We start from the raw sequence: 23,869 nt of genomic DNA, 5'->3' as shown, positions 1-23,869 counted from the left end.
CACAGTGTCCGAAAGGCTTCGCTCCTGCTTCTGCAGCGGATGCCCGCCAGTCTACTTTGGACGTGCCCTGGGTTAAAGACAATTCGCGAAAGTGTACTTTCCGGTGTGAATTTGAACAGTGACCAAGCCGAAGACTATGAAAGATGGATTATGGACAACACATCCCGGCCGCGGCGGCCGCATTTAGATGGAGGCGGAATGCAAAAACGCCCGTGTGCTTGCGTTGTAGTGCACGTTTAAGAACCCCAGGTGGTCAAAATTAATCCGGAGCCCTCCACTACAGAGTGCGTCATAATCAGAACTGGTTTTGTCACGTAAAACCCAACATAGAAGAAGAAGCACATTTTATAAGTCACTGTTGCAGTATCGTTATGAAACAGGCCTGCATGCTGAGATTTAGTTCCATACTGGCGTTATGCCGCGTGGCAATCAAAGCGAGAAAAAAAAAAGAAATGGTAATGACGAGCTGAGAGTAGTGGAGCATAACATGCGACATAGCCGCGCCAAGTTAGACAAAACACGCAAAATCGCTTCGAACTTTCGGTATTTTATTCTTCGCATAGCGCAGGCACTACACGCAGACACGGCTCATCGTGAAAGCAATTTTATTCAACCTTGGTTTTCAAAATCTACAGGTCATTGAAACAGGTGTTGAACTTGTACATTGCCGATAAATATATATTTTTACTGAGGATATGAACTCTATACGCAAATTCATACCGAGGCGTCGATAGCGTAATTCAATACTATAACTATGACGCAACGTAAACTCTGGTTAAATTACGCTCCAATAACTAAGAAGCAAGCGAAATTTGATGCACTTGACGTGGCGCATGGGCGTACTCACTGCTGAGAACATGTAAAAGAAAGAAAGAAAAAGAAACCTCCCCCGAGAGCGTATACAGGGTGTCTCAGCTAACACTAGCGAAATTCCGTTCCGAAAATTAGGCATCGCTATAAACAGCTGAAAATATTCTATCTTTCGGGGCATATACACTGGGTTTTAGTCCACAGGAACGTATGCAGGGCCGTGTGCGAGTTCCTCGGAGAAACAAGGAGAATACCAAGTTAATTTACTGATATATTGTTTATTATTATTTTACAAAATTCCAATTTACGTTTAATTTATTGATTGATTATTTATTAATTTCGAAAATTACAATTAAACTGATTGAAATTTATGACCTTCTACCTTGATCTCCTTCCAAAAAGCACACTAAGTCCCTATAACATAAAATGCGGCTCTAGCATCAGTTTCATTGCATAATTTCAACCCATCTTTTAACCGCCGGCTTCTTGGCCAATCCCCCGTGGTGGGTATGCGCCATGGCATAGGAAGGAAGCAAGCAAGCAAGAAAGCAAGCAAGCAAGCAAGCAAGCAAGCAAGCAAGCAAGCAAGCAAACTAGCCAAGCTGTTATGAGAAAGAAAGGAAGAAAAAAAAAATGATGAGCCATTCCACTTTGTCTTCCATGCGGTTGGCCTCTCGGGAACGATCTTCATCGGTGTTTGCCGCCCGCCGCCGCTGACTGCATTCTCGCATCTGTTCTCGCCGTTGCTATTCGTAGGCGCGCTGCTCCTCGGCAGTGCGCGCTATACGCGGCCTCCCCATTACGACGAGAGAAGTGAAATTCAAAATGGAGAACGGCAGCTTGTTTGCCTTCCTCCATGCCGACAACGCACGACGGGGCCGCCACCCCGGGACAGCGGTAGGAAACTACGCACGCACGAGCATGGAACGACGAAAAGAGAGGGCGGTGTGGACGTAGACATGGCCGACGCGGACCGCACAGCTGTAAATCTTTGAGAAACGCTTATTATCTACAAGAGAGCCTACTGATCTTGAAAATGGTGCCTATAGATAACTAATTTAATCAAAATGCATATCCAAGTGATGAGACGTATAAGGTTTTGCTTAGAATGAAGCGATTTTGCATCATATTCGGGAGCTGAGTTTTTGCACACGCAAATCTGTTGACGGACACGAAAAATGCATAGAACCCTGGCCATAGACAGCTTCGCTGTAAGAAACACTGGGCAAAATACTGCTATAACATCTGCGGTGTTCGATCGTCACACTTATGACGAACGAACTCCGTAGATATAATTGCATCTTGCACCATGTATATTTCGCCATTTTTTATTCTACTATTTTGGCCATCGTTATAGCTGGGACACACGGTGTGTCCCGCGTAACTTGTGCCAAATTTTAAAGATATGCAAGTGCCACGTAATTGGGCAGAACCAAGGTAATTGTTGTTTTACGTCGATTGGATCAAGTGAGACAATTTTTCGTATTTCGCCTAATTACTTAATTAGTTATTATTCATTAATAAACTGCTCGCATATTATATTCAGAGCAAATTTATCACTGAGAAAACTGTATACTATCTTCAGCTGAAAAATTCCCGATCCAGCGTTCTGTTGCTCAATACGAAAGTGTTTTTCCCAAGCCTTTAAGAAAGCCTGCGCAATACGAAAAAGTGACATATTCGTAATAAAGACTAGACATATTTCGAAATAGCTGCGTTCGACGCTAACCTAGTAAGATTTCCGCGCCGTAGGTAAAAGTGACTCTCCAAAACACGCGATCGGCCGAACTGAACAGCAGTAGTCGACGGCGACACAAAGACCCCAACCATCTTCAGACGTACGTCAACTCCCCATTCATTCGTAATTTTGCAGTAGGTCTATAGGCGACGAACTGATTCCTGCACTAGGCACCTGCATTCCTCGCGTCCCTTGCCCGAAACCTCCGCAACTACATCGATCAGCGAGTCGCTAGCGGAGAGAAGCCGCAGGGCCCGTATGGACTCCAGTTCCAAAGAGGAGTTCAAGACGCAGTCGACGGCACGATTGAGAAGCGAATGATTCCTGTCGAGGATGCTGAGGATGGGAAACATGTTAACGCTAGGCGAGTACTCGAAGTCAAAAGCGAGAAGAACGAAGTTGTCCTCTAAAGCGCGCGCCAGAGACCGGACGGCGTGCTCTCTGAGATAATGAGATGTGAACGCCAGGTGATGCAAGGTCCGGTTCGTGCGCATCAGTTCTTGCAGCGCTTTGACGTCCTGGTCTATGTGAAGGCACTGGTGAAATTTGGCCTCGCTGACACTCTTGTTACGGGCAAGGCCCCGGATGATGGCAGTCACGTAGCCGTAAGAGCGGTCGACAGTCTCCACGGTAAGCTTCTTCAAGGTACACGTACTCTCGAGGAAAAGACACAGCAGCGTCGCCAGCATTCCTGAGCGACTGTTCCGGGGCAGTTGATGACGAGTTCTGTGAGCGAGACGCCGCTCGTTCGCACCGCGTCGAACCAGTGAACGACGCCGGACGACTTGGCATCCGCAGTCCAGCCGACGCAAAGTCGCTGAAGGTGGTGCTCCCCTTGCCGTAGCGACGTAGCCCATTCTTCGAGACCACGGGTGTTCCACGTGACATCCAGGCGAGCGCAGAGGTTCGCAGTAAGTGGCGAACTCGGTGTCCACGTCTCCGGAACGTCAACGACCCCGAGTCGAACGTACTCGACCGTGGTGTTGAGCGAGAGCGATTCTACGAAGCTCGACAAGGCTTCCCAGCTCAAGGTGCACTCAGAGATGTCCAGGCGCTTTAAAGTCGTGTTTTGCTGCAAGGCCTTGGCAAGCGCGCCAGCTCCGATATCGGTGATCTTATTCTGGGAAAGGCGGACGTCCTGAAGCGCGTCATTCTCCCGCAGAATATCTGCTACGATTAGAGCACACGTGTTGCTCAAGCTAATTTCCACGAGCTTCAGGCACTTGAGTGTACGGTTCGACCGTAGCGCCTCCAAGCCTTCCCAAAGGACGTGGTTCGGTTCGTAGTACGAGTAGAGAAGTGCTAGCTCCTCCAAGGTTGTGTTGTCTTTCAAGGATTTGAGTATTGTTCCAACAGCGTCTTCTCCCAACACCCATTCTATGGAAAGTTTTCGCAGCGTTTTGTTACGCTTCAACGCATCGGACAAGATAGCGGCGTTCGATAGTGGCAGTCTCTTGTTACACCCGATTTCGAGCTCGCGTAAAGAGGAAGAACACCCGACGACGCGGAACAATCTCCTGGAAATCTTGCTCGAAATGCCGTTCCTGATAACGAGACGGCGCAAGCTGCCTCTCCTGAGCGCTTCGGCTATTCCTCCTACCGAATCGGCGCTCGGCATGAGCTCGTTGACGTCCAGGACATCGAGTCCCGAATAAAGCGTTGCCATGGCGGAAGATAGGATAGTCAATGCGTGCGCTCCGCGCCAAATACCTTTCACGTCACCGGGATAAACGCGGACCTCCACTAGTCCTTTGTTCTGCCGCAGCGCTTTGCAAACGAGCTTAGGGAAGTAGCAGAACAAAACAGCTGTATCACCCACCTCCAGGCGCGTGATACATCGGTGCTCTTTCAGCAGCGAATACACTAGCGCGACACTTTCTAGGAGGGTGCTCTCGGGGTTCTGGTAATCTGGGTCGACGTCCGGAAAAGAGCTCATCGCGAACTTGCCAGGAGCATGCTCGAACACGTGCATCGAAGCGACGCGTATCACTTCACTCAGCGCGGGCAGATGCCCCGTTATCCAGCAGCGGCTCGCGCTCTCCGCAGTCTTGCTGCACGGCTTGTCGAGGTCTACACCGCAGGCTTTAAACTTCACCGAAATGCTCTTGATCCTGGCTGCGAGCCGTCTGAAATCCACGCAGGGGATTTCACTTAGGATGCCACCGAGATCACTGGGCCCCGACGCCATGCCGCCGTTCCTTTTCTGAAACGAGAACGCGGACATACCCTTTCAGGCTTAGTGGAAATGTCAGTGCCGAAATGCGTTCATGCTTTTCACAGCATTGTATCTGCCGCGGAAATCGAACTGGATGTCGCAGCACCGTCGACGTGTGGATAGGCGGTCGGCGGCACGCATTGGGCACGCTTTGGGTCGGGTAAACTGCGGCGCTTCGCTGCTGACTATTCCAACCGATCGTGTGCCCATAAACGCGCCGACTACGGTATATTGCCCCCATTTCTGCACGAAACGCGCAGGACGTTCCCATTTTGCCTGAAAGAAGCGCGAACTGTCATTCAACGGAGTACTGGCACTCAGCCACAGACAGTTTCGACACTTCCTTGGTGCCATTTGTGCGTGTTCCGCTTGCGTTCTGCTTATACTCTGTTGGCATTGTTGTAGCGTGTTTAACTATAATGCAATATCTTCTACTAATCTTGCGCTGGGAAAAAAAAAAAACAACCTTCATGTATTAACTGGTAATCTGCACTATACACTTCACCGTTTGTACGCATCGCTGCTCTTTTCCCCACTCTTTTTTTCCCCTTTGTGCAGTCAAAAACAGTTATTCACTTCAGTAAACAAAGTCATTTTTCTCCGATCAGTGGCAGCAGTGCGTTCAGGACCCTAGAAAACTTGCTGTCTTGCATTTTTGACAGTCAGGTTAGCCAAGAAAAAAGAAGCATTTTGTCACATGTCACACATTCTTGGTGTGTTCAGATATAAAGATTGTGTGCCATGGGTCGAGCTCATGCATGGGCTTTTTTTTTTTGTACTTAACCATAAATGTTAACTTGTAGAACACTCCAACTCTACCGCAGAACTGGTGCCAGCTGGAGAGTTCTACAATTATATAGGCTATCGTAACGTGTGTAGTTCCAGAGGGCTTATAACCGGAAGTATGCTGGAAACTCTGCAAACATGAAAAGGCTCATTCTGAGCGACAGCGCGTGAGCTGATCGTCATGTCGCTTCGCATGGCTTATTTAGTGGGCTCGCAGAACGGCGCGGGCCAAGGGAAGGGTGATACCCCACCATAATACAAACAAAGCTTTCTCTTTATCTCGGCACTTGAGGAGTCCGAAACACGGAGTACAGTGAAGTGACGACGTCAATTATGCACTTGACGAGCGAGAAAATGTCGTTGAAATGGGGGTACGTGTCACAAAGGCACCTCGGAATTCCTACACCACTTCGAGACGTCACTGACTGCGGTAACGTACCGGCGAGACCATTTTATTGCTCGATAATAAAAATTAATTACATCTGTATTCAAACGAAAACAGATTCTTTATACACGCTTTTCGCCGCACTCCCCGGGGGCTCCGCCATGTTTGATCACATGATCGATGCGTCTATTTCTTGCCTCAGCCGGCCTCCGCTGCCTCGGCCAGTGAAAACACGGTAAGCTTCTTTAGCGAGTCTGTAACTTCTGTGTAAGACACGAGCGCTCTGTCGGCCTCCGTCCCATGCACCATGGGAGGAAAATGGACGACGAGTTCAGTGAGCGATGTGCTGCTCACGGCTGCCGCAGAAAACCACTGCGCGATGGGTTGGGAGTAGGCAACATCGTATCAGGCAACGCAGGGTGAAAGGAAGTGGCAGTTCTCTCGCTGTAGACATGAAGACCATTCCTCGATAGCGCCTCTTCCTCTTCACAACCACAATCTCTCTCTCTCTCTCTCTCTCTCGAGTGTTTGGGGGGTTCCAGGTCACGTGCAATCGAGTGAACACGTCCGCTGTGAGGGGTAACGGCGGTTCCATGGCTTCGGAAATAGGAACTCTGCCGAGATGCACACACTCAACCGTGCTGTTTCGAAAAGGGCTTGCACGAACTCATACACGGCCACAACCGTCAATCTACAGTTAAACAAGTCCAGACGCCTTAAGGAAGCGTTCTGCTGCAGGAGCTTAGCGAGCGCTCGAGCTCCGAGGTCGCTGATAAACGTCTGTGAGAGAAAAGTTTTTTCGTTCTTTCGAAGAACGTCGGCAAAAACTATGGCGCATGTATTAGTACAGTTCACTTCGGTTAGCTTGAGACACCTGAGGGACTTGTTAGCGCGAAGCGCCTGAAGGCCGTCCCACAAAGTAGTGTGCCAATAGTCCATCGACTAGTCGAACTACACATGTTTTAACATCTTGTTCCGTCGCAGTGACTCGAGGATGGTACCGACGGCGTCGCCGTGCGCAGTCCCGCAACGTTGTGTTGCGCTTCAACGCTGCTGCGAGAACAGAATTCGCCCGCAATAACTCGTTGGGACACGACAGTTCGAGTGAGCACCAAGCTTTGAGAGGCACCTATAGAGCGCCAAATGCTTGCCGTGCGACTACGTTCGACACATTGCCGAGTACGAGGCGAAGGAGGCTTCTACTGCTACTTATTGCCGACGGCAGCAGTGTGGTCGGTTACCAACGGCATGACATCCAAGGTCTGGAGTCGAGGCGACAGACGACAGAGCACACGGGCCAAATCTACAGTCATGCGTTTTACGCTCCGATCTATACAATGAACGAGTTTGAACTTCTACGTGATCCGTGTTGGTCAACAGCCCTTTGCTCAGCAGTGTAGGGAACAGACCTTTGCACAGCAACGGAACAGCCTTGGGGCCTCGGACGAGTCTCTCGATGCAGCCGTGGTGACTGAGAAGCCAATTATTACACCAAGCAGGCAGGCTCCAGAAATGAAGAGTCAGTGGGTATGGTAGATTGGCTCCCCGAACGCAGTTCAACGTTAACACGCCGGGAGCGTGTTCCACGAGCTGCACAAACACTGTCCAGAGAATTTCGTTTAGGGCGGAGAAGAGCCCCGTTATACAACATTTCTTGCTGCCCACGATGTTGCCGCAAGGTTCGCGCATTTCAACGCCTCGGGCCTTAAGATTGTTCAGCAGCTTCCGAAACCTTGTCGAAAGCCGGACGGAATCCAAGGATGGGATTTCGCTTTCCACAAGTCGCCGAGATAGCTGGACGCGGAGTCAATGCCAGCATCTAGTCTGGAATGACAACAGTTAATTTTTGCTTTAGCAGTGAATCTCGCGCCGTCATCGAGGTAGATGAGCTTACGGCCACTGCTGTCTCAATCAAGCGCTAATTTATCGCCAGCCGTCGAAGTGGGAACGAGAAGAATAGGAAAAAAACAGGTCAGTCAGTTGACTGGGCAATTGGAGGGACTTCGCTCAGAAGGTACACAGATTTATTCGAGGGTGAATATCGTTTCTACCAGTTGCTTTCGCGATGGTTTGACGACTTGACGACCAGTGCATGACTGAATTTCTGAAAAATATTCTGAAAACTCACAATTTATCGCTTTTTTTTACTGAGCCAAATAAACGCGGAAAATTAATAAATGTGTTCACCTATTATGTCACACGAAAGAACACTCCAGTATAATATTGTCACGTAGTAGTGACGGTGAAGCAAGCGTCGTAACAGTATTCTAAAACGAGATTTGTCATTGTACCTAGTTTCACACTTGACTAAGAAAAAAAAAAAAAAAAGAAAAACCTCTAACCAACGTTTGCTTCTTCCCGGAAAATTCAAAGAGCGTTTACGCAAAAAAAAAAAAAAAAAAAAAAAAATCGAGACTAATATTTTGGTGAAACCTATTCACGCAGTCGCTAACTACAGAAGTGTTGTCCAAGCGAATCGTCGATGGTCACTTTTGAGGTCTGGGACGTGTATTCTTTTCAGTTCTGCGCACTGATTTGCTCAGATTACGCTGATGTCATTTGTGTATAAAGTAGCAACAACATCGCAAGATTAAGTTGTTGGAAGCAGCACCTGTGTGTGTATGTATGTGCTTTTTTTTTCTTCCGTGTCCAGGTTTAACGTTATAGATTATGATACCGCAGCCGCAATCAAATCCCGGATGCGGCGGCCGCATTTCGATGGGGGCGAAATGCCAGAACGCCCGTGTATTGTGCATGGGATGCACGTTAAAGAAACCAAGGTGGTCGAAACTATTCAGGAGTTCCCCACTATGCGGCATGCCTCATAATCAGATCGTGGTTTTGGCGGCTAATACCCCAGAATGTAATATTACAACTTTTAAAACGTTATGAATTACCAACGTGGCCAAACTTCCAGTCTGGTTCATCATAGAATAATTTCGCCATGAAATCTACGACGCGTCGACGATGTAATGGCAGGAGTGCTTCATCGTATGCGTTACGGGCCAAATGCATTAAAACGCCTTAATGACTTGAGATTACTCAAGCTCACAATCGCCAGTAATTACCGAACGGCGCCATCGTAACTTATGTGAAAAGGCCATCTAACATGCTGTTGACTATAGGGGCGTGCGAACATTCGAAACTTTCGAATAACGAATAGGATAGTGTCCTATTCGATTGGGTCTTCGAATCGAACAGCCACTATTCGTAAATGTGAATATTTTTCGAATACCTTAACGTTTGGGCGCAAAAACGTCATGTGCGGCCAAGGAGGAGGAGTAAACTTTACAGAAATGAGCTGACCGTGAAATCGTCCGAGGTGGGCGGCGTCCCGAGACCAGGATGCCGTGGGCCTGAGCCGATTGTTTGTCCCTGCTCACCAGGCGATGTTGGTCCAAATAAGCATTAAATTGGAGCAACAGTACGGTGCGTAGTGGAACAGGCGACATCAGTCAGGTAGCCATATTTTGCAGGCTGTACGGCGATCATTCGAATTTTCTCAGAAGCCATGCGCATGGCAAGAAACTACTTGTTTGTTCCTAGTGCTCCATTTGTGCCTTTTACAAGCAATATTTCAAAGCGTACTGTGTAATGACAGAAACTTGCGAACTTTAAGAATACTGGGATGTGAACATATCGTTCGATATTGTGATAACGGCTGTTCATTATTCGAAAAGTATTCGATTGTTTTCTGGCACTATTCGATTCGTATTCGATTCGGTCTTCAAAATCCCTAATAGCACACCCCTATGCTGTTCAGTCGCTTGCAGGCATTTAAAACGCGCGCCGCACCTGCTCGGCGACAGCCACATCGACGTGACAACAGCGCTCCGGCACTCGCGAGATTGGTGCCTCGCGTGGTTACGGTGGCTAAAAAGCCACCGTAGCGTGGTCTTGTTTTTCCCACGGAACTCGAAGCAAATAGCAGAATTAGAGCACGACAAGAGTCCCTAGAGTACTTCTATAAAATTCAAACAACACACTTGTGATAATGCAGATCCGCCGAAGTGTCACACCACTGTTAACGCTCGCTAACACGCACGACACTATCGACTGTCGGCGGATATGCATACAGCGCTAACTATCTAATGCGCTAGGAACCAATCAAGAACTCTTAGCCAACGTCGTGGTCGAAAGAGCATGTTGACGTTGTACTGCACAGCAAGCGATGACAACCCAAAAGTAATACTGACCAGAACAAGCGAGAACTGCAGGAAGCCACGCACGAAAAACGCAGCCGATGTTAGTCCCACGCGTAGCACACAGTTATACACGGATAGCAATGAAAAGCGCTCAGCATCGCACAAATCAAGCTACATGGTTACTTGACGTCACTCTTATTTACACCATTTGCACCGAGATTCTGCGATAGGTGCGCAACCGCGACAGTCTCCTGCAGCGCGGATTAGAGTAACTGCATGCATGATGATGATGAAACTGCGGGTATGGTTGCGCCATCGCGCGTACACGGGAAGAAGCAGTGGCCACAGTGGCATTGCCTCAGAGATTGGTGTCGCCAGGTGTCTGGTCGCTCGGGCAACGCCTTCTAGAAGTTTTAGGAGGCGTTGGCTCGGGTGAGGAACTATGTGGACGCCTGGCGGGAAGCTTAAAATCGAGTTTTGTGAATTAGTACCAGTGTTGAACATGTTGCTCTAAAACAGGAACGAAAGCTCGTTCCTTCCCAATCTTGGAACTAGTTCCCGTTACAAGTTACTTTAATGCGAAAGGAACGCGTTCCAGTTACACTTCTAATATTCGAACCTGTCGTTACATTAAAAAAAAATAAAAAAATATGGGGTTTTACGTGCCAATACCACGATCTGATTATGAGGCACGCCGTAGTGGGGGACTCCGGAAATGTGGACCACCTGGAGTTCTTTAACGTGCACTTAAATCACGTTACATTAACGTTACATTCGAGTTTTTAAAATTATAATATGATCTCGGATAATCCTGCGGCGAAATAAATAGAGCAATTTACAACTAACATCGAACTACGTATATTATACGAATTTGAACATCGCCGGCGGCAGATTATATGGAGATAAAAAGAATCCAAAGAAACGCTCCTAGACGAACTTTTTTCAGGCAGCACCGGACATACTCCAGACATGCCTAACTGCAACTTTGGTGCTGGTCTATTCCAAATGCAACACAAGAGGCACTTTCCACTTGGGTCTTCAAATGCGCAGTCATGGATACTGCGCTTCAGATCTGCAAATCGAAAGTTACTCACATGCACCAATATCCTCCTGAGACCCGAACACAACAACGGGACATAATCGCTCTTCAAGGTGGTTTTTATTGTCTACTGTTATGTCATGAACTTGAAAAACAATTTTTGAAATTTGAATACCGCGGATAGGTGCCCAAAGCTCCGTCTCCATCAGTAGAGCACCCAGGATCTCTGCCAGGGGGAGGGGGAGGGGGGCTTTATTGTCAATTTTGACCAATTTATTGTCAAATTTCTCGAAAGCGGATGACAAGAACAAGAGTAAACCACATCTTTACAGTTACACATACGCCGTATTTCATAACAAGAGTGCATATTTTGCGTAATCACTTTCGAGTGAATTACGAAAAAAAAAAAAAAAGTTGAAGGGCAATGTATTGTACAAGAATCCGCATCGAAAGGAACAATACATAGGCGTTTAATGAATACTGATTCAATATTGCGTATGAGTGGAAAAAAGAAATGTCCAGAATAGATATTCGCAATTTAGTAAAGACCCTTGTTTGAACTCGGCAAGAGTTACATCTCGATGTTAGTGTCCGACAGGCCAACATGGAGGAAAGAAAGTACAGGAGGGAGCGTCACGTGACAATCTTGAAGCCTACTCATTAAAAAAATATAGCCGAGAACTCACGAAAGAAAATGCACAATAGTCACGTGACAGGCAAGCGTTAGTTTTTTGCGCCTCACGCGGTCGCCCATCCGCCCTGCATGATGTGCTGCGCACGTGATTGCGTCTGTACAGTGCCGTGGAACATTTACAGAAGCACGGCCGCTGGATAAAAAATCAAGTGATATCCAGTGGCCGTGACAGAAGGAACGCCGTTCCCTCTGCCGTTCATTCATAAAAATAACGAGTTGCCGTTACAGTGCCACCGACCCTCAACGGAACGGTGACGTTCCTACGTTCCTCACAAAAGGAACTAGTTCCAGGCGCGCCGTCCGTACAACACAACACTGATTCGTACGCTCGTTTGAACAAGGCGAGCAGCGCAAGCGTGACGCACGGGTTCGGTAACGGGCGGCAGATGATGTGCACGCTGCAGTACTGGCGCAATGTCCATATTGTGAAGGACGGTTTGTTTTCGCACGCCTGCTTTATTATTGCGATAGCAATTATATGGACACTTCAACCGGATTTCTGCCGTCGCCGTGAGGTTCCCTATAGATAAAATCTTCGCCGCGCGCCGTATGCTCGAGCGGAAGCGTGCGGGGACGCGCGCTATCTCGGAGAGCGAACGCACTCAATCACCCACGCGCAAGCAAGGAAGCGGGAAGCCAGCGCCGGAGATAGCGGAGGGGGGAGGGCGCACTTCTCTGCCAACAACCGCGCTCGTCGCTCGCTCGCCCGCACAGTCTCTTATCTCCACACGGCTCGCTGACTTTTATGCGCCGTGCATTCGCCGCTCAGTTTCCGTTGAAGCGATAGACCGCACGTACCTTCGCCCGCTGCGCGGCGTATGCGCTCGCTGCCAGCGTTTTGACAGTCGTTGGCTGCAGTCATTCAGTGTGATCTATTCATGTTTGTTTGTGCGCGCTCACACCACGCTTGTTCATTCAGTTAGTAATAGTCGGGCCACATTTTCCAACGTACGCTACACATGCAATGCTGCCCAGATCGGCAGTGCAGCGCTACAGGTGTGTCCCTTCGCACGCGCTGCCCACGGTAAGCGCTTCTCATCAACACCACCGTTTCACACGCGCCTTCTCGTGGTCATCGAGTCTCTCTTCATGTCGGTCTACTTACGCCGCAGCACACCTGCTTACTTAATTAGCTCATGTTTACTACAATTCATACTGCTACCAAAGCCGCTCACCTTACTTCGTATGACATTGCTGTGTTGCATTCATTGCTATCGCATTCATTGCTTCGCCCTTAGGGCGAAACTGTGACATTTTTTTTTATCTGAGCGATAAGATGAGCTGCTATTTTCATTTTACTGTCCTCTGGCTTTTGCACGACTGTTATTTTTTAATAAAGGTCGAAATTGAACATGAAGCTACAGTTGGAGTATGTTCCGAGTCAAACACTACGCATTTGTTTATTGAACCTATGCCCGCGCGCAAGAAAGTTATGCACCTCGTTCTACTCTTTCATAGTTTACCGCTTGATTGCATCTAATAAAATAATACCTAACCGAAAGTCCGCCGCAAGAGGCATCGGTTGCAGTGACGGACACTGGGCGCGTTCGGCGCGAACGCGGGGAAACGCGGTCGGCGTCGGCAGCAGCTCTGCGCGTCCCACTACCCAACAGAAGTGAAATTCTACGCTGGAATGATGAGCGGCAACGGAGCCAAAGACGACGACGACGAACGCGGGAGCAATGCCACGAGCGAGTTCGCGCGGTTGCGCCGAGGTGCGCCAACGTGCCAGGAGTGAATGAAAACGACGACGCTCGAGAGAGAACCAAGTTAAAGCTAATGAAAAGGCCAAGTTAAAGCTAAGAGAGAACCAAGTTAGAACTAGGGAAGAGCCGCCAGCTTCGCTGTTTGCTCAGACTTCGCACCACAAGTGTTTCGTTTCGTTTACACCACGGGTTTACACCAGGGACGCGAAAGCCGAGTTATAACTTCCGTGGACCGTATTGTGAACACATGACGCGAAAACGCGCGGTGATAACGATGGTCCACACAAGTTCCCTCATATAGTCTGTAAATCATGTAGCGGAAACTGAGGAAAGAAAAATATTCTGGGGTGCTACAAGCAAAAACCACAATTTGATTGCGGGGAACGCCGTAGTAAATGACTCGTTTTTTTTTAACCACCTGGGGCCCTTTGCATAACGTGCACCTAAATTAACTTACCAGCGTTCTTGCATTCCGCCCACATCGGAATGCAAATCGGCGAGATCGAAACCGCGACCTCAGCCGCGCAATGCCATTGCCACTGCGCTACTGCGCCGAGTTCAAATAAAAAACAAAACAGACAATTTCATTTCATTTTTTTCGGCTGCTCCGTTTCCGCTATCTGTAACGAGTGTTCGGCAGCTGGCACAGTTTGCGGCTCTCCCGAACATCGCCTTTTCTCGCCCTTGCATATTTCTGAGCCATTCCTTTTCTGAAGATGCAAAGTAGCCGAACAGCAAGCTTTAAGGAGAGAACATCCACTTGACAGGAAAACCGTGGGGAAGTGGGAGCCCTAACAACAGTCACTATAGAAATTCTGTCGCGCTTTTACTGACTTACTGTTGCATTCGACATATTTTCTGTTTAAACGCAAACGTATGTGATGCATGATTTCCGCAACAGTGAGTGAGGCGAAGTAAATTCAAAGGACACTTCAAATGAAGTCCTGCGCGTTTATATGCAGGGTGGTGTGAATGGCTGCCAAAGATAGATCACGCTTTTCACTTGGCACTCTATTTTCTACACAACCTCGCCTCAGAACTGGCGACGTTACACATTTTTCAACGCACTCTATAGGCGGCGAACTGATGCCTGCACTAGGCTCCTGCATTCATCGCGTCCCTTGCCCGAAACGTCAGCAACTGCATCGAGCAGCGAGTCTTTTTCGGAGAGAAGGCGCAGTGCCCGTATCGACTCCTCGTCCACGGAAGAGTTCAACACGCAGTCGACGGCGCGATTGAGAAGCGACTGATTCCTGTCGAGGATGCTAAGGATCGGAGACAAGCTGACGGGAGGCGATAGGTCGAAGTCGAAAGCAAGAAGAACGAAGTTGTCCTCTAAAGCGCGCGCCAGAGACCGGACGGCGTGCTCTGTGAGATAGTGAGCCTTGAAGGCCAGACGATGCAAGGTCCGGTTCTTGCGCATCAATTCTTGCAGCGCTTTGAGATCCTGGTTTGTATGAAGGGATTGGTTGAACGCGGCCTCGCTCACGCTCTTGTTACGGGAAAGGCCCCGGATAATGGCGATCATGTAGCTGTAGGAGCGGTGCGTCAACTGCACGGTAAGCTTCTTCACGGAACTCGTGCTCTCCAGAAGTGACACCGTAGTCTCGACGTACTCTTGAGCGACTGTTCCGGGGCAGTTGATGACGAGTTCTGTGATTGAGACGCCGCTCGCTCGCACCGCGTCGAACCAGTGAACGACGCCAGACGACTTGGCATCCGCAGTCCAGCCAACAAAGAGTCGCTGAAAGTGGTGTTCCCCTTGTCGTAGCGACGCAGCCCATTCTTCGAGAGCACGCGTGTTCCACTTGACATCCAGGCGAGCGCAGAGGTTCGCAGTAAGTGGCGAACTCGGTGTCCACGTTTCCGGAACGTCAACGAGCCCGAGTCGAACGTACTCGACCGTTGTGTTGAGCGAGAGCGATTCTAAGAAGCTCGATAAGGCTTCCCAACTCAACATGCACTCAGAGATGTCCAGGCGCTTTAAAGTCGAGTTTTGTTGCAAGGCCTTGGCTAGCGCGCCAGCTCCGAGATCGGTGATCCTGTTCTGGGAAAGACAGACTTCTTGGAGCGCGTCGTTCTCACGCAGAGTATCCGCGATGATTATCGCGCAGCTGCTGGTTAGGTTAACGTCGACGAGTTTCAGGCACTTAAGTCCACGGTTCACACGTAGAGCCTCGAAGCCTTCCCAAAGGATGGAGTTCGGTTCGTCGTACGAGTAGACAAGTGCCAGCTCCTCCAAGGTTGTGTTGTCTTTCAGGGATTTGAGCAGCGTTCCGACAGCGTCATTCCCCAACCATTCTATGGAAAGCTTTCGCAGCGTTTTGTTGTGCTTCAAAGCATCCGACAAGATGGTGGCGTTCGATAGTGGTAATCTCCTGGTGCCCCCGATTTCAAGGACGCTCAAGGAGGAAGAACACTCGACGGCGCGGAACAATCTCCTCGCAATCTTGGTCGCCGTGCCGTTCCAGATAACGAGGTGGCGCAAGCGGCCTCTTCTAACCGCCTCGGCGATTCCTCCTACCGACTCGACGGTCGGCGTGAGCTCGTTGATGTCCAAGACATCGAGCCCCGGAGACAACCTTGAGAGGGTGGAAGACAGGAGGGTCAAAGCGTGCGTTTCGCGCCAAACACCTCTGACGTCCCTGGGACAAACGCGGACCTCCACTAGTCCTTTGTTCTGCCGCAGCGCTTTGCAAAGTACCTTAGGGAAGTAGCAGAACAAAACCGCTGTATCACCCACGTCCAGACGCGTGATGCATCGGTGCTCTTTCAGCAGCGAGTACACCAACGTGGCACTCTCGAGAAGGGTGCACTCGAGTTTCTGGTAATCTGTGTTGACGTTCGGAACGGAACTCAGCGCGAACTTGCCAGGAGCATGCTCGAAGATGTGCATCGAAACGACTCGCAACGAATCATTCAGTGCGGGCAAGTGATACGTTATCCAACAGCGGCTCGCGTTCTGCACTGTCTTGCTGCATGGCTTTTCGAGGTCTACCCCGCAGGCCTTCAACTTCAGCGAAATGCTCTTGATCCTGGCTGTGAGCCGTCCGAAATCCACGCAGGGGATTTCACGTTGTATGTCACCGAGATCACTGGGTCCCGACGCCATGCCACCATTCCTTTTCTGAAACGAAAATGCGGACAGTCTACTTTAAGATGTAATCGAAATGTCAGTGCCGAAATACGTTTATGCCGTTCACAGTATACTGTAGCATATCGTATGCGTCAAAACCATATCAAAACGAAAAGGTCACTCACAATCAGCACACATGGGTGCTACCTGCTGTGAGAATTGATGATCTTGAGAAAGACCTGCCGTGCCTACTGGGGCGGAACTAGCTATGAGAACTGAAGCTTGACTGCAGGAAGTGGCTGCTATCAAGAAAGACGACGTTTTAAGATAATTGAAGGCAAAATTCGGGCCTGGTTTCACGCGTCAGCCCGGTAGGGTTGCCAGATGGACCCAACAAAAAATAGCCAAATGATCTCAAAATGTAGCCCAACGATAGCCAGACCCAAATTTTTTGTGACCCAAAAGTAGCCAAAGACATAGCCAAAAGTTTGATGATGTTCTGCAGGTGTCTTATTGATGGTGTAGATGGTTCACCGCGTATTTCCGACTTCAAGATTACTTCCGCCGTATGCAACCAGCACAACAGTGGCCTCAAGATCTGCGTAAAGAATTCTGGTGAGAGCTGCCACTCAGACGTTGATTTGGACACCACTTATTGAAGGATTTTGTTTCCGATTGATTCATGACGTTATCAGTATTTACTGAACCATGTTGTGAGCTAACTTTAGTTCACGCCTCGCTTTACTCGAGGCATTTTTCTATAAGTGCCGGGCAAAATACTGCCAGCTCCAGGCTACAGTGCACTAGAATACTTCTATATATAATACTTCTATATCACTGTATCCAGGCTCTAGGATCAGCTTCGGCTGGTCACGGTCGAGTGCCCAAGAGGCGGCCCGAGCTCAATGCATTTTAGAATAGCGATGCCTTTCCTATGCTTGATTTATAAAATAAGCATGTTATTTCTATCCCCCTCTCTCTCTTTCTCTTTCTCAATTTTGTATTTTTTACTCGGAAGCAGCTTGACGCTGAGTTGGCATATGCTGCCGCTTCGAGGCACGCTGGACTCTGGAGAAAACTTGAAACCTTCTCGCATTTTCCTCGTGCGAAGAAGGGAAAGTTGTGACTGCATTTCGCTTTTGAGTGCAAAAACGTAACGACCTGCTGGCCCGTAGCAGAAGAGGTGAATTAAAGTTTACAGTTTCAATTGCCACCTGGATTACGGCGCTGGCAATAACCCAGGTGGTATTAGTATCGAAGCGTTGAACTGTGCAATTTCTAAACAGGGATTCCCTGACAAGATTCGTGCAATCTCAAAACGTGTGCGTAAGTTTCTGTGAATGCAGGCACGAATGCGTGTGTTGCCAAATTTCCGAGGGGGGGGGGGGGGGGGGGCTGTGTACCTTACCTTCAGTGTGACTTGAAAAGAATAAAGAAATGTAATTCCACTAGGGAACACGTACGCGCGCGGCGACGATGTTACCGCTTTCGGACTTCAGACGCACAGCCACGACCACGGTAGAAATGCGCTTGGAGTGCCCATATAATTGCTATCGCAATAAAAGCAAATACCTCTCGCTCAGTTACTTGTTATTTTATCATAGACAACCACTTTTGTTAAGCCTAGTGAAAGCATTCTCACGTTCCAAAAATACTCATTTTACGGGTGGTCAGCCCGCAGGGGCAAACAACAGTAAAGGAAACGAGCCCGTGTACTCTGATAAGCCGTTCTTCACGAACACACTCGGCTCGACCAGGCTGGCGCACCCTCCGTTACCGTCACTACGTCACACTAAGTGAAAATGGCGCACGTGCGTTCTTGCTTCTGCAAAAAGGAAACGCAATAAATATCCTATAGCACATTCGATTATCCTTTCTTTAATAAAGCCGGTGGGCCGGCAATATCTGTGTGTTTCCAAAGACTAGAAGGGCAAGAGGGGACGTAACGGCAGCGGTCCTGAACGCGCACCTTGCCGTGGCTATACCGATCTTGAGATAACGGCAGACGACAAGCGAGTACAAAGTGCGCTCGTGCCTGTGCCGAAGTTCGTGATCATGTAGGAGCCTCACGCAATACCTTGACCCTACCTTAAAGCATCCTCATTCTCAACTGCAATATTTTAAATTTTGAATGGCTTTATATGATTTGCAGATGCAAGAGTTGCCTTCGAATGCGGAATGAATTTCGGAAATTTTGTAATAGAGTAAGAAATTTGCCGAGTTTCTTACTCCATTCCGAAACAACGCACCACCAGACGCTTTTAAAACCAAATATGCGCATAAAGTAAAATTTACCTTTGAAAGAGGGGTCCTTCTCCCAGTCCTTCTTATATGCACGGCTGTATTTCGCCCACTTGCCCATGCTTAGTTTTGAGAACAGTTTTCTTACTGAACCACACGTGAAGCGGCAGCAGATGGCGCCGAAACCAAAACAAAAAGAGAGGTTAGCCTGGAAAGACTTGTAAACATGGCAGCGATGACTTAACGTCATCCACTCAGCGCCGACATTGCTTAAAAATACAGCCTTCGAGATTGCCTACATAACTTTTTCGCAGCAATGAGCTTTGGGTTTTCATAAACCGGCTTTGGTAAATTTTGTCAGTGCTGACGTGGTCCCCGGGACCGGGAAGTCCTTAATACAAAAATAGCCCAAATATAGCCACGTAGCCAACTCGGAATTTTCGACACCAAGCCGCGTAAAAAGTAGCCCAATTTGGCTATTAATAGCCCAATCTGGCAACCCTACAGCCCGGTTTGCTTTCAGGTAGAGTGTACTAGACAATTCTAGTACACTCTACTTTCAGGCTATTAGCGGCGAGAAGTTGGAGTGGCGCCCTCTACGAGTGACGTCACGGCCAGGACGGCGCTCGCTCGGCTGCTGCGCGCGCTCGTTCCCTTCGTATTGGTGGCTCGAGCCGTACTTATTGAAGGATATTCCGGCTTCGTTTTACTGTCATGCCTGAGCGGCTACTTTCTTCTTCAAAACCGTCTCTCCCCCCCCCCCCCCCCCCGGCCCCTGCCCTTTCTTAAAAAGGGAAATAAAAGTTAATTCATTCATTCATCATTCATTCATTCATTCATGCATTCTTCAAAACCGCGAGTGGTGAAAATTTGCGGCGTGGATATCGCAAGCTATGTAGCATTGACGGGTTCTACTGGTTTTGCAATGGGCATATGCGCAGTGTCTGTCCATAAACGTTGCGTAAAAAGTATGTCTGCTATTTCAACACACGAAGTTGTGTATGATGCTCCGCAAAACGCTTAACATTCCCTTAATGCTTAGCTATAAGATACATTGCATTTTACAAGGAAGAAAAATCTTGGTATTGGTATTTGATGTCAATATATGATGTCAACCGAAGTTTTCCTAATAATGCGACGGAAATTGGGCAACATTTAGAATTCTGGTCCTACTTTTGCCCATTTTTGCGGGAAGGTACTAAAGCTATGAAGTTGCGGTTTAAAACTAATAAAGGTACATGAATGAAATTTTGCGTCCTAAATGTAAATTTCTTGAGCTCTAATTTATCCAAAATTTAGCTTCCTTGAGCGAGTAGTTGCCAGGCTGTTTACAACAGAAATTGCGATATTTGGCAAGCTTCGAAAGCAAATTATCCAAAAAGTAAAAATTTTAAATTGTTTTGCTGCGTCTAGGAAATAGATAAATATGTCCTAAAGCTACAGAGCAAGCCGCAATGCAGTAAATGCGGTAGTTTCTTCTAAATATGGTCACAACTGAGACACAGTCCGCAAAAACCATCTATCTCATGCTTGTTCTTGAACACGGCAACAACGGTCAATCTGCAGTTGGACAGGTCGAGACGCCTTAAGGAAGAGTTCTGCTCCACGAGGTTAGCGAGCGCTCCAGTTTCGAGGTAGCTGATAAGAGTTGGCGTGAAGAGAAACTTCTTGAAGTGTGTCGTTCGCTCGAACGTCTGCGATAACTATCGCGCAGGTGTTAGTACAGTTCACTTCGGTGAGCTTGATTCACCCACCTGAGGGGCTTGTTAGCGCGAAGCGCCTGAAGGCCGTCCCACATAGTGGTGTGCCAATAGTCCATCGACTAGTCGAACTGAGTGCTTTAGCGTCTTGTTGCGTCGCCGTGACTCGAGCATGGTACTGACGGCGTCGTCGTGCGCAGTTCCGCAACGTCGTGTATCGCTTCAACGCTGTTGCGAGAATAGAATTCACCAGCGTTAACTGGTTAGTACATGACAGTTCGAGTGGGCGATAGCTTTGAAAGGCACCCAGAGCGCTAAATACTTTCCGTGCGACTACGTTCGACACATTGCCGAGTACGAGGTGAAAGCAGGCTGCTACTGCTACTTATTCCGCCGGCCAGGCTGACAGCAGCGGGGGGGTCGAGTACCAACGGCATGACATCATAGGTCTCGAGTCGAGGCGACAGATGACACAGCACACATACCAGAACTGCACAGTTATGCGTTTCGCACTTCGATCTCTGCACTGAATGAATTTGAACTTCTACGAGATCCTTGCTGGCCAACAGCCCTTTGCTCAACAGCGCAGGGAAGTACAGCAACGGAAAAACAGCCTTGTGGCCTAGGACGAGTTTCTCGATGCAGCTGTGATGACTGAGAAACCAATTATTACACCAAGCAGGCAGGCTCCAGAAATGAAGAGTCAGTGGGTATGGTAGATTGGCTCCCCGAACGCAGTTCAGCGTTAACACGCCGGGAGCGTGTTGAATGAGCTGCACAAACACTGTCCAGAGAATTTCGTTTAGCGCGGAGAAGTGCCGGTTATCCAACATTTCTTGCTGCCCACGATGTTGCCGCAAGGCTTGCGCATTTCAACGCTTAAGCCTGTTCAGCAGCTTCCGAAACCTTGTCGAAAGCCGGACGGAATCCAAGGATCGGATTTCGCTTTCCAAGCCACCGCGAGATCGCTGGACGCGGACTCCATGCCATCGTGTGGTCTGGAATGATAACAGAAAGTGAGAGAGGCATAAAGGAGAGATGCCTCGACCTGCACCACTACTGTATCGCAAGTTGGAATGATAACAGTTGCTTTAGCCGTGAATCTCGAGCTGTCATCGAGGAAAATGAGCTTAGGCACTGCTGTCTCGATCAAGCGCCAATTGATCGCCAGCCGTCGAAGTGGGAACGAGAAGAGGAAAGAACAGGCCAGTCAGTGGACTGGGCAATTGGAGGGACTTCGCTCAGAAGGTAGACATATTTCTGCCAGGGTGAATACAATTTCTACCAATTGCTTTCGCGATCGCTTGATGACTAACTTTGACATGTGCATGACTGAATTTCTGTAAAAAGTTCTGAAACCGCAAGATTTCCGCTTTTTTACTAAGGCTATCAAACGCGGTAAATTAATAAATGTGTTCACCTATTACGTCACATGAAAGAACCACTGCAGTAGAAAATTCTAAAACGAGATTTGTCATTGTGCCTATATCACACATGACTATCATTTCCAACTTTCCCGGAAAATCCAAATAGGGCTTATGTTACTATTTTTTTTTCTTTTCATTTTTTTCCTCGAGAAGAATGGTTTGGTGAGACCTCATTCACACAGTCACCAACTAGCCGAATTTTTTGTAGAGAGAATCGGTGACGGCTACTTTTGGGGCCTGGGGCGTTTCGCGTGGAATGAGTCGAATGACGCTTTTGTGTGTTTTTTTTTCTGCACAATTACGTTGATGTCGGTTTTATAAAAAGTAGCAACAGGATCGCGAGAATAAGTTGTTCTAAGCAGCGCCTGTGTGTGTATATATGTGCCTTTTTTTGTCCGTGTTCAGTTCGAGCTTGTTAACGTTTTGGATTACCAACGTGCCCATAGTGCCACTCTGGCTCATCATAGAATAATTTCGCCATGAGATCTACGACGCGTCGACGATTTAATGGTAGGAGTGCTTCATCGTATGCGTTACGGGCCGAATGCATTAAAGCGCATTAATGACTTGAGATTACGCAAGGAAGGAAAGAGTGGAGAAGGAAAGGCAGGGAGGTTAACCAGTTCAGCACAACCGGTTTGCTACCCTACACATGGGAGCGGGATGAGGGGAATGAAAGATTGGGAGGAGAGAGAGAGAGAGAGAGCACATAACACAGCACACTCTTCGTCAGTCACAGTCCGTCATTCTTGTGTGGAGATTACGCAAGTTCCCAATCGCCAGTAACGACCTAACGGCGCCATCGTAACTTATGTAAAAAGGCCTTCTAACATGCTGCTGACTATTAGTTGTGCGAATATCCCACGCTTTCTAAAAAAAAGAAAGGAATAATGTCCTATTCGATTGGGTTTTCGAATCGAATAGCCACCATTCGTAGATGCGAATATTTTTCGAATTGGAGCAACAGTACGGTAAGTTTTAACCAACGCGGGCATAGCAGAGACTGAAAACACGAAAACTTGCGTAGTGGAGCAGGCGGCATGAATTACGTAGTCATACTTTACAGGCTGTAGAGCGATCGTTCGAATTTTCTCGAAAAGTATTGGATATTCGATTCGATTAGTTTCTGGCACAATTAGATTCGGTTTAAAAATCACTATTCGCCCACCTCTGTGCTGTTCAGTCGCTTGCAGGCATTTGAAACGCGCGCCGCACCTGCTCGGTGCCAGCCACATCGACGTGACAGCAGCGCTCCGGCACTCGCGAATTTGTGCTCTTCGTGTGTTGTTTTTTCGACGGAACGCGAAGCAAATAGCCGAGCTCGAGCACGATAAGAGTTCCTACAGTACTTCTATAAAATTCAGAAAAACACACTTGCGATAATACAGAGCCACAGAATTGTCGCAGTAGCGTTAAAGGGCGACATTATGACCACTATTGACTAAAACACGCACGATATTCTCGACCGTCGGCTGAAGTACATACAGCGCTAACTATATATCGTGGTTGTAACCAATTAAGGACTCTTCACCAACGTCGTGGTCGAAAGAGCATGTTGACGTTGTATTGCACAGCAAGCGACGGCAATCAAAAGGCAATACTGACCAGACTCAGCGAAAACTGCAGGAGGCCACGCACGAAATACACGGCCGATGTTGGTCCCGTGCGTACCAAACGATTATAGACAGATAGCAGTGAAAAGCGTTCAGCATCGCACAGATCAACCTACATGGCTACATGACGTCACTCTTTACACAATTTGCACTGCAATCCTGCGATGGGTGCGCAACGCCACCGAACACGACAGCCTTGTGCTTGTACAGCGCGGCCGGAGCCACAGCATGGCCACAGCGTAAACAACAGCGGATGCTGTTGCGCCATCGCGCGTATGCGGGGAGAAGCAGTGG

General features: G+C 48.4%; 2 protein-coding genes across 4 annotated transcripts in view; both read right to left on the bottom strand.

Moving 5' to 3' along the window:
* Positions 1-23,784, bottom strand: part of LOC119431353 (protein NLRC3) — a 28,080-nt gene extending 4,296 nt beyond the window's left edge. Inside the window, exons 1-2 of one of the 2 annotated variants that reach the window (XM_049657847.1) lie at positions 23,568-23,784; positions 16,223-16,645 (exon numbers count right to left, since the gene is read on the bottom strand). In XM_049657847.1, the coding sequence (XP_049513804.1) occupies positions 16,223-16,630 (408 nt within the window). In that variant the 5' untranslated portion in view covers positions 16,631-16,645; positions 23,568-23,784. Of the gene's footprint in view, positions 1-12,500; positions 16,646-23,567 lie in introns of those variants that run through there. The other variant, XM_037698839.2, reaches the window with a different exon arrangement.
* Positions 3,054-23,770, bottom strand: LOC119466636 (uncharacterized). Of its 2 annotated transcripts, XM_049657848.1 has the most exons (4): positions 23,688-23,770; positions 10,131-10,250; positions 9,241-9,309; positions 3,054-4,751 (listed from the first exon to the last, which is right to left on the bottom strand). In XM_049657848.1, exon 4 carries the CDS (start codon positions 4,734-4,736, stop codon positions 3,189-3,191), a length of 1,548 nt encoding a protein of 515 aa, XP_049513805.1. In that variant the 5' UTR covers positions 4,737-4,751; positions 9,241-9,309; positions 10,131-10,250; positions 23,688-23,770; the 3' UTR covers positions 3,054-3,188. The 2 variants fall into 2 exon arrangements, with proteins under 2 accessions (XP_049513805.1, XP_037583083.2); XM_037727155.2 differs by lacking the exons at positions 9,241-9,309; positions 23,688-23,770 and having other exon boundaries at positions 10,131-10,326.
* Positions 23,785-23,869: the final 85 nt, after the last annotated feature.

This window comes from Dermacentor silvarum, chromosome 10 (assembly GCF_013339745.2).
Source record: "Dermacentor silvarum isolate Dsil-2018 chromosome 10, BIME_Dsil_1.4, whole genome shotgun sequence".
NCBI lineage: Eukaryota > Metazoa > Arthropoda > Arachnida > Ixodida > Ixodidae > Dermacentor > Dermacentor silvarum.
This window is presented reverse-complemented; position numbering and strand designations above follow the sequence as displayed.